The 10,019-nt window shown below is 44.7% G+C and overlaps 2 protein-coding genes across 4 annotated transcripts in view; one reads left to right on the plus strand and one right to left on the minus strand.

The window, feature by feature from the left end:
- Ribc1 (RIB43A domain with coiled-coils 1) overlaps window positions 1–6,594 on the plus strand; it is a 12,320-nt gene extending 5,726 nt beyond the window's left edge. For all 3 annotated transcript variants that reach the window (XM_055617929.1, XM_055617931.1, XM_055617930.1), the window contains exons 2-7: window positions 1,567–1,683; window positions 3,414–3,495; window positions 3,695–4,036; window positions 5,260–5,378; window positions 5,800–6,194; window positions 6,306–6,594. In XM_055617929.1, coding sequence (XP_055473904.1) covers window positions 1,567–1,683; window positions 3,414–3,495; window positions 3,695–4,036; window positions 5,260–5,378; window positions 5,800–6,194; window positions 6,306–6,387 — 1,137 coding nt within the window. In that variant the 3' untranslated portion in view covers window positions 6,388–6,594. The remainder of the gene's footprint in view (window positions 1–1,566; window positions 1,684–3,413; window positions 3,496–3,694; window positions 4,037–5,259; window positions 5,379–5,799; window positions 6,195–6,305) is intronic.
- A 90-nt stretch (window positions 6,595–6,684) lies between these two features.
- Window positions 6,685–9,255, minus strand: Hsd17b10 (hydroxysteroid 17-beta dehydrogenase 10). Its single transcript, XM_055617932.1, has 6 exons — window positions 9,186–9,255; window positions 8,662–8,826; window positions 7,604–7,768; window positions 7,344–7,472; window positions 7,153–7,261; window positions 6,685–6,985 (listed from the first exon to the last, which is right to left on the minus strand). The coding sequence occupies exons 1-6, from the start codon at window positions 9,210–9,212 to the stop codon at window positions 6,795–6,797; spliced, it is 786 nt and encodes a 261-aa protein (XP_055473907.1). The 5' UTR covers window positions 9,213–9,255; the 3' UTR covers window positions 6,685–6,794.
- Window positions 9,256–10,019: the final 764 nt, after the last annotated feature.

Consider the following 10,019-nt stretch of genomic DNA (forward strand, 5'->3'; position numbering starts at 1 on the left):
TATATATATATATATATATATATATATATATATATATATATATATATAATCTCCCATACGTAAGTTTGGAAGCCTGAGAAAGCAATGAACCAACTCAAAGTCGGTATAGTTAAAAGCTTAGTATGTGAAAGACTGGTAAAGTATTACAACTTCAAGCGAGTCTGAGTGACACAGTGAAATCCTGTTTTATATTTATTTATATATATATATATGTGTGTGTGTGTATATGTATACATATATATACATATATATATACACACACACACACATATATATATAAAACCTCAACATAGAGAAATAATTGGTCCCATTGAAGTGTCTTGTCTCTTTTCAAACTACTCCCCACAAGGCAAAATCTATGATGGTTCTCTCTGTAAGTTATATACTGTATCCATAAGAATCTATGAATAACATTTTTTAAAGTTTCCTTGTTTTAGATTACAGTCTTGCTATGTAGCTTAGACTGGCCTCTAACTCATGGTCATCCTACCCTGACCTTTTGAGTTGTAAGGGAGTTGGACCTTAGCTTTTAAACACTAGGAAGACATTTGCTGTAAATCTGCTTACAAAGACTTTTTTATTTTATTAGTTCTTTGAGAATTTTGTACATTGTGTTTTGATCATATTCACCTCCCCCAACCCTTCCCAGATTTAGCCCTCTTTCCCTTCCCACCCAACTTTATGTGTTCTTTTTTTTTCCACTCATCAAGTCCAATTTGTGCTGACAATATATTTGATTTGTGGCCTTCTGCTAGAACATGGTCAACTCAAGAGTGAACTTCCAGAGCATAGTGGCACACAGCTTTAATCCCAGCAATCAGGAAGCAGAGGCAGAGAGATCTCTAAATTCAAGGTCAGCCTGGACAACAAACTACACAGAGAAACCCTGTCATGAAAAACAAAAATAAAAAAGGGGGCTCTATACTCGTAAAGAAAACTAACTCTCCCCTCCCAACAGCTATCAGTTGCTAACAGCTCTTTCACTACGGGTAGGACTTTGTGTTCCCTGCCTTTGTCTCTGCATGCTGCATGGTCTGGCTTGAGCTTTCACAAGTTTGTGCCTGCTGTCAAAATCTCTGTGAGTTCTTATGTGTAGCTGCCCCTGCTATGTCTGGAAGATACTATTTCCCTGTATTCATCCACCACCTCTGACAAGTCTTTCTACCCTTCTTCTGCAATGATCACTTGAACCTTCGGAGGAGAGGGTGTGAAAAAGAGGTCCCATTTAGGGCTGAGCATTCTGCAGTCTGTTTTTCTCTGCTTGCAAAGGCTTTAACCTCAGCAGTGCAATGGTCAAGACTTGCTTTTAGAAAGATCCCCATGGTAGCCAGGGCAGAGGATTAACACTGGAGTAACAGAGGCCATCAAAGATTCTGGGAATATTGCCTGACATTAGACTGAAGCTTGACTTGGTGTAGAGACAGCAGATTGAAGATACAGATGTGAAATATCACAAAGTAATCTGGATCATAGCTAGTGACATGTTATAAGGGAGAAAGAACTGGAGGTATGGTATAGCAAGGGACAGTCAGCATAAATGAGCCATTCCACTTCTCATTGCTCCAGATGTATAAGTTAGACCTCTCGGCAGATCCCAAGGAAATGGCAGCCATTGAGGCTAGAAGAAATCGAGAAAGGGAACGACAACGTCGATTCTTCAATGTGCGGAACCGAGTCATGGGGGTGAGTGGGTAATAGAAATCACTTTACAAGACTGGGTTGCTTCCCCATTATGCCTAGAAGGGAATGTGGCAGTGCATTATAACCCTTCTGGATTCAAGCAGGCTGTAGGACTGGAAAGGAAGGGGCTAGGGAACCAAGCTCATATGCCTGGGCAGGGCTTCCGAAGAGAGATGGAATTGTGAAGAGACAGCTGGCTCTTCTCTGGTCAGCTCTTGGACTCTGGTTCTTGAGAAACAATGTGGGTGTAAAACATATTTGATATCACATAAACCTAAGGTATTTCTGCAAGGCTAAATATGATATTGTTATATTGGTTACTTTTCTTGTTAACAGACAAAATATCTAACAAACACAAGGAAGGAAGGGTTTCTTTTCTTTTTCTTTTGGCTCAGTTTGAGCATATAGTCCATTATTGGAGAGGAGTAATAGGAGGTGGCTGGTCACTTTGCACCCAATTAGCAAACAGAATTCAGTTCACTTTCTCTTTTTTATTCAGTCCAAGACCCTAGTTCATGGTATGGCACTGCCCACAGTTAGGGGAGGTTTTCCCACTTAAAGTAGACATGTCCAGAGGTTTCAATCCTAAGTGATTCTAGATGCTATCAAGCTGACAATATTTTATGTATTTTTATTTATTTAGGAGGGTCATGTGGTACCACAGTGCATGCATGCTACAGTGTGAATGTGGAGGTCAAAAGACAACTCTTTTCCACCATGTGGCTCTCTGGTGTCAAGCTGTTTTCAGGCCTGAACCACTGAACCATCTTACCAGACCATGTTGGCTATAAAACCTTCACAGAACCAAGCTGAGGAATAGAGGCTGAAGGGATGTTTATTCTTCCTCAAACTATATGCCCTTTCATACTATTTTGAAATGTTTTAAATGAATTATAATGAAAGAGAAAACACTGATAGCTTTATGAAACAAACAAAAAAGGATTGCTGAGTGCATGGGTAGAGAAAGGACCTAGAGAAGACACCATACTTGTGTTCAAAGCCAGGTTTGCTAATATGTATATGGCATTATGACACATAACCTACATTATCCTCCTCTGTGAAGTGAGACAAAAAAAAAAAAGCATTGAGATGTCAACTTTGAAAAATCAGAGCATACTACCTGACCACAAGCAAACTGAAGTTTAAGAGGTCTGACTGAGATCTTAGTTGCAAGAATGTCCCTCGGACTTGCTATGTACTAAGTACTATGTTGAACTGTGGGGAATACAATGATAGCCAAGGCCTATCTTCTCCCCTGGAATAGCTCACAGTGGAGGCAACACTAGAAAGGCTATTGTCAGTACAGTGTAGCCAGGCAATACAAGGTGGCCATTGTCAATACAGTGTGGTTCTAGATTCTGGGGGTTGAACCTTCCGAACAAGTCTTAAAGGGTAAAGTGAAGCTTGGGTAAAGGAAGGAAAGTCTATTTCATGGGGAGGCAACAGTTGGAGCAAAGGCTGTGAGTTTAAGACGAGCAAAAAACTTGAAGTACAGTTCCTAAAATTAATGTGAGAGGAGGCAGGAAAAGGAGACACAGAGATAATAGGAAGAAGAAACTGCTAGACCAGAGGTGTTTACAAGCTTTTCTCAGGGGTTAGAGCTTTACCCAGTATGTCCTGAAGAGCTATAGAGGGACTTTGTAAGGGAACCATTTCTAAACAGTGTCTGTTGGCACACTCAATGTATGATGCTGAGACCCCACTCTGATTTAGCTCCTTTCTTTGAAGTCCAGGTGGATGTGGAAGCCTTGAACTACCAGGTGGAGGAACGAAAGCTCCGGGAGGCAACAGAGCGAAGCAAAGATGTGGCTTATGGTAAACACTCAAGGCTGGGGCAAAACAAAGGTATAAACCATAGAGAATGGGCTGAAGTTGGGCAGGTCTGCCTCTGAATAGAGCCTGAGTCTCTGAGGGGTGATAAGACAAACCAGATGACCTTGGGAGCAGAGGCGTAGGGACAGAGGTTAACTGGGCTCTGTTCTGGGTATCTTCATGTCTTGTCAATCCCTCCTAGGTACCAAGCATGCTCAGTATAATCTGGTAGCACAGATGATAGAAAAGGAAGAGGCAGAGCGAGCATACCGATTGTCCAAGAAAGTACGGGATTTTCGGGAGCAAAGGCAGCAATTCAAGAATGGACATGAATTTGACTCCTGGAACCCAAACCAACGCCCGGAGGTTCCAGTCCCTTATTTTGATAATGAAGCATATTTTGGCCCAGCCAGCATGCAATACTTTTCTGGAGAGGCCCTGCAGAGGGCCTCATGCTTAAGAATACAGCAGGAACAGCTCAGATACAACCTGGAGAAACAGCTACGGGAGAAACAGGCAGCCAGAGAAGAGGAGGCACGAGCAGGTAAATAGCATAGTAGGGACTTCATCTGATCTGGAGACAACACTGCATGAGGAGGTAGTTTACCCACACAGCTAAAGCAGAAAGGTTAGTCTATACAAGCCCTGACTTCCTTCAGCAACAGATACTGAAGCCATTATTCATGCTTTCTTGGCACTTACCTGGGGGAAGCATTTTACAGTTCTACTTAACTTTCTGCTTTAGGTTAACTGTTTTTCTTTCTGTTTCATGAGACAGTGTCTTGCTACGTACATGCAGCCCAGGCTGGGCTTGAACTCACCTCAGCCTCCTGAACACAGTATTCAGGAGCTCAGTTTCTTCATCCTTAAAATAGGGACTATAATCCACATCACATAGAATAGCAACCATTACTATGATAGTTTGTGGCCACATCTTCCTTTTACACTAGAGAAAATCTTTCCAGGGCAAGAACCATGTCTTTCTACTCACACTTCACGTTCCAACCACCAGTGTCTGACGTGGCCTAAGAACAGTGAGGCCAGTGTATGGCTTGATTGGAGGAAAAAAATTAGTAGCTTTGCTTATGATGTGGCCACGGCTGACATGCCATTTTTCTCTTGATCTCTGTACTTCGACAGTAGTAGTAGTAGTCATTGTTTTGGTACTATGGCTAGAACCCAGGGCTTCATATATTCTAAGCACATATTCCTACCACTGAGCCATTTCTTCAGCATCTGAAACTGTTACTGTGCTTATATACAGCTCTGCCTTTGGTCTCACCAGGTTATAGTCTAATTATCTATTTGATCTGTCTCTCCCACCAGAGAGGGAAGTTTGTTTTTTTGTTTTTGTTTTTCTGGTGGTAGGTGTTGCGACTGGGTCTCATGGAATACAGACTGACTTCGAACTTGCCTCCATCTCCCTAGAGCTGGAATTATAGACATACACCACCACATTGGACTAGGCAGGGAGTTCTTTGAGACGGGATCTGATTCTGTGGTACCTTTTGAACCCAACAAATAACCTTAAGACTGAGGCTTAAAGAAATGAAATTATTTACTTAAAACCACACTGCTCAAAGGAAGCAGAGCTACACTGTCACCCAAGCTGTTGTGCTTTAGCTATCCTTGATCCCTTCCATATCACTGGAACTCTGAAACTCAAATATACACACATAAATACAAAGTATGTCAAACCAATAGCTAGTGAGTGAATGGAGACTAGTACAGGGAAATATAGTGCCCTGGCTGTATTTCTCCATGTAGCTCTGCTTAGTAACCAGCTGCGCCTTGCTGTGGACACACGAGCTGCTGAAATGGCCAGGCTGGAAGAGTCCTGTCGAGCAGCTATAAGGACTGCTATGGCCAATGCCAACAAAGCCCAGGTATGCTCTGAACCATCCAGTGTAGTTCCTGAACAATGTCGTGGGGAACTTTAGCCACATCTTCCTCCTCATACCCCATTTCAAACCAGCACAAGCATTCTCATCTATCCAAGGACCCCCTTCCACCTAAGATCCTATGAAAGTGTAAGTCACCTCTCTCCCTACCTCCAGATACAGGTCGACTTAACAACAGGTATTGACCATTCATCCCCGACCTCTCAAACTAAGAAGGCCTTCCTAAGTGCAGAGAAATTCCCTGGCCATTCTCTCCCCTCCATCACTCCCTTAGGTTCATTAAAAAAAAAAAAAATCCAGGTTATGTCTCTCCCTTCTCTCTGAGATGAGTAGGGCTGTATTTTCCCCACTCTTTCAAGTGAGTTTCCTAAGATTTACATTTGCTTCCATTTGGGGGTCCTACCAGGCAGCTAAGCAGGCCCTGCAGCAGCACCGTGAACAGCAGCAGCAACAGGTGGCCAACCTCAGGGAGATCAAGAAACAAATCAGCAGTGATCTACTGACTGAGAATCCTAAAGCTGCCCAACGCCCCCAGGCTCCTCACCGGGTCCTGCCCTATTGCTGGAAGGGCATGACTGCAGAGCAGCGAGCTGCCATCAGGAAAACCCAAGAAGCACAAAGGCAGGAGAAAAAGGAACAACGCCAAGCCGAAAAGTCCTTGGAAGCTGAGTGGGGAAAACAAACCAAACGCTTGGCTGAAGCAGCACTGGAGCTGGAACAACAGGAGAAGGAATTGTGTGCGGAATTTCGAAGGGGGCTAGGCTCCTTCAACCAGGAGTTAGCTAAGGAACAGCAAGCCCGGTGAGTTCTAAAGTATAGCAATGGGGAAGAAGGCCAGGGTTAGGGTGGGGAGGAATGACAAAGACTAGGGAGAAGAAAAACATATCACCTGAGGCCTTTCAATTTTTACAGGCAAAATTATCTGAATTCACTCATCTACACCAATCAACCTTCCAACCATTATTACCTACAGTTCAACAACAGCAGCCGCTGAACTAAGGATGGTCACATCCATCCTCACCTGTCAGTTTCACAAGTTTCTGGCAGTCAGAAAGAAATGCTACATATCCCCACTCTAGTCTCTCCCGAGCAGGAGGTAACTAAGCCCAAACCTTTCTACCCAACGTAATAAAAGTCATTCACTGCAATGAACGAGTGTTGTGACCGTATACAAAAAGTGTGAGATACCACCTTTCCCACTGCACACTGGGGTGCTTATGTATCCAACCTCAAAGCCTTCACTTTCCTCCCCATGTTAGTTCCCCTAGCACACAAGAGTGCTCACAACCTGTAAGTTTGAGAATTTATTAGGCACAGAGGGTGACTGGAACAGAGTTACAAAATGGCTGCTAGATTTCCTTCAAGCTGGAAAGGAGCCAATGTTTTTCCTGCCTTCACCCTTTAAGGCTGCATTCGAATGGCCCCATCCAGCCGGATGATCTCTCCATTCAAGAATGGGTTCTCGATTATGGTCTGTACCAGATGAGCGTATTCAGTGGGGTCACCTAGTCGGCTGGGAAAGGGTACCTGGGTGGCCAAGAAGTTGCGCACTTTCTCTGGAAGGGTGGTAAGCAGTGGGGTGGCAAACAAACCTAGACAAGAGCACCAGAATCAAAGGTTTGTTCTTATTTTCATAGCTCCTTGGTTCTTCCTCACTTTGATGCTAAGCTTGCTATGTTTATGTAGCGGATCCCTTCTCTGATCTGCCTACAGATCCCACCCAATTCTAGGTATGGCAAAAGAGAAGAGAAATGTCTACCTGGAGCAATTGTCATCACACGGATGCCAACGGGAGCCAGATCACGAGCAATGGGGAGTGTCATGCCCACTATGCCCCCTTTGGATGCAGAGTATGCAGCTTGTCCAACCTGGAAAAAACTCAGAGTAGAGATCATATGTGGGAGAGCCTCAAAAGTCATTCAAGCTAAGAGCTTTGCCATGTCCACATACCTGGCCTTCAAAGGCAGCCACACTGGCAGTGTTAATGATAACTCCACGTTGGCCTCCCTGGTCTGGGTCATTTTGGACCATCTCACTAGCAACTAGGCGGATCACATTGAAAGTGCCTACGAGATTCACCTGGAGGATGGACGGAACCAGGATGTAGGATCTAAGGCAGAGGCTGCCTTTTGATTCTTTATAAGCTTTGGGAGTACCCACAGCCACACACAACCCTTATTCCTATCCCTTGAGATCTGCCAAGGCCTTACATTGAGAACCCGCTGGAAGTCCTCCAAGCTATGGACCTGTTTCTTCTTTTGGTTGTATGTCTTATTGGCCACAGCAATACCTGCGCAGTTAACAGCCACATCTACACGGCCAAACTTTTCTTTTGTTAGCGTCAAAGCTGCTTGTACTTCCTTCTCAGAGGTCACCTTGAAAGGAAGAAATGAAGGAAAGTTATTCATTTCCTAGCATACACACTCCCCTAAACTTTGAAAGGAGAGAAGGCCCAGTTCTTAGGTGGGAACAGATCTGTGTGAACAAAAGGGAGGCCAAGAAAGAGTTGTAGTAAAAACAGGTGACAAATGGGGTGAAAGCGAAAATGGTAAATACTATAAAAAAGTATTACAAAACATTTAAGTCTGTACTCGATTCACATTACCCTGGTTATTCTTAGTTGATATAGATTAGGGTACTATACAACCCTGTTTTGTTTTTTCTCTTTTGAAAGTACTGATGATTAAGCCTATGCCCCCCCAAAACACACACACACACACACACACACACACACTAGATAGGCAAGAATTGTACTACTGAGCTGTATTCCAATACAATCCTGTTTTGAGAATTACAGGAGCATGAACTAGCATTTTGAAAATCCCTACCTGCTGAGTTCAAGTTTTTCAATTCTTTAAATGTAAAATCACTGAGCAAGATATGCATTCCAACTCGTACGAATTTTCTCCAGAAACTCCCAGTGTGTCCAATCGTCATTCCCATTATGCTGAGCCCCAGCTTTAGCATTCCTACTGCAGGTGCTTACACACTGCTCAAGGGTGCAGGTCAAAAGATAAAAGGAGATGGATTTACCTCCGTTACATGTACTTGTATGTGTGTGCGAGCATGTTTTCATGTGTGGAGGTTAGTTAGCTCTTTCCTCGTATCATGTTGGCCCTGGGGATCAAACTCAGGTTGATATGGAGAGCATCAAGCACCTTTATCCACTAAGCCATCTGACTAACCCCAGACACACTGTTCTTTAAGAAGGAAGCCTCCCCCACACCCGAAGTTTCCTCAAGCACACTCTGGGAGAATCAGGACTCACGTTGGCTGGGGCAAACATGCAGCTGTCTCCTAACTTCTTGGCTTGGGCTTCACCCCCTGTGTTAGGCAGGTCCAGGAGAACAGCTCTGGCCCCTTGTCCCACCAGTCTTTCGGCTGTGGCCAGGCCAAGGCCCGAGGTTCCTCCAGTTATTATTGCTACCAGGCCCTGTGAAGAGGGACAAGGTGAACTGCTACTGTCCAGAGCACCCTCCACCCTTTCATTTGCCAGTTCGACAATTCTGCGAAGACGTGGAGACGGTCAGTGCCCTAAATGCTTCCTCTCTTCACCGATGAAACCTGAGGGGAGGGGGTCGTGTCTCATCCTAGGCATGGTTTTTCTTGTGACTCCGCACATACACAGTTGAACGCTAATGTTCACCTTTTGAGCCCAAAACCCAACCGCTGCAAAACCAGGCACGAATAAGCAGGACCCTTTTCTCCAGGCACTGATCCCTCCTCTCTAGTTCCTGCCCGCGCAGTTCTGGCTTGCATAAAAACAAACGTTAGAGGCACACAGCAGTCTACCTTCACGCTCCGACACGCCGCAGCCATCTTGCAACAGTCTCGCCACCGGAAGAGGGCGTTTTAGTGCCTTTTGCACATGCGCTCGCTGATTGGCCGATACAGAGCCGCCTACTGGGTGGGACCACAGTCTTGGGAACGGAGAGCCGCTACGGCTCAGCGGGTTGAGGGGGAGGGGTAGAGGCGTGGCCTGCTGTGCCCGGGAAAAGTCATGGTTCCAGGTTAAGGAGTGTTTCCTTTGTAGAAGAAGCCTAGTGGTACCTGCACAGTTTTACCATCCCCTCCTCCCGCTCTCTAGCTGACCATTTGGCAGACAGCCAGTTCCACAAGCGGGAGACAGGGCGGAGATAGAAGCTTGGTCCCTTCAGAAACTGAGCCCTGATGTTTAAAAACTCAGGTCTCTGGTCATTCTAGAATAGCTTTCTGCAATGTCTCAGGATCTTGAGGCTGGACATCTAACCTGTCTTCCATCCATATTTTTCCTCAACCCACAGTCTTCGTGCCTACAACTCTCAGCCTACACTTTCTGCCTTTAACTGCATTATGTTCTTTCTATGTTAAGTATTGTCCCATCCACTTCCCTGTCAGGGAACACTTCTCTCAAGGACTCCTGGTTGTTCATAGCCAGTACACCTATATAGATTTCCACTACTTTATCAAACCATTTAGCACCAGATTCACAATCTTTACTTTTTAATCTCTCTCTCTGTCTCTCTGTCTGTCTGTCTCTCTGTGTGGTGTGTGTGTGTGCGTGTGCGTGTGCATGTGTGTGTGTGTGTGTGTGTGTACTGTGGTAAGGGAAGGGCATCTGTAGGGTTGTTTTTCTCTTTCCATCAT

The sequence above is a fragment of the Psammomys obesus genome, unplaced genomic scaffold (genome assembly GCF_907164565.1).
Source record: "Psammomys obesus unplaced genomic scaffold, mPsaObe1.curated_primary_1811, whole genome shotgun sequence".
NCBI classification, from domain to species: Eukaryota; Metazoa; Chordata; class Mammalia; order Rodentia; family Muridae; genus Psammomys; species Psammomys obesus.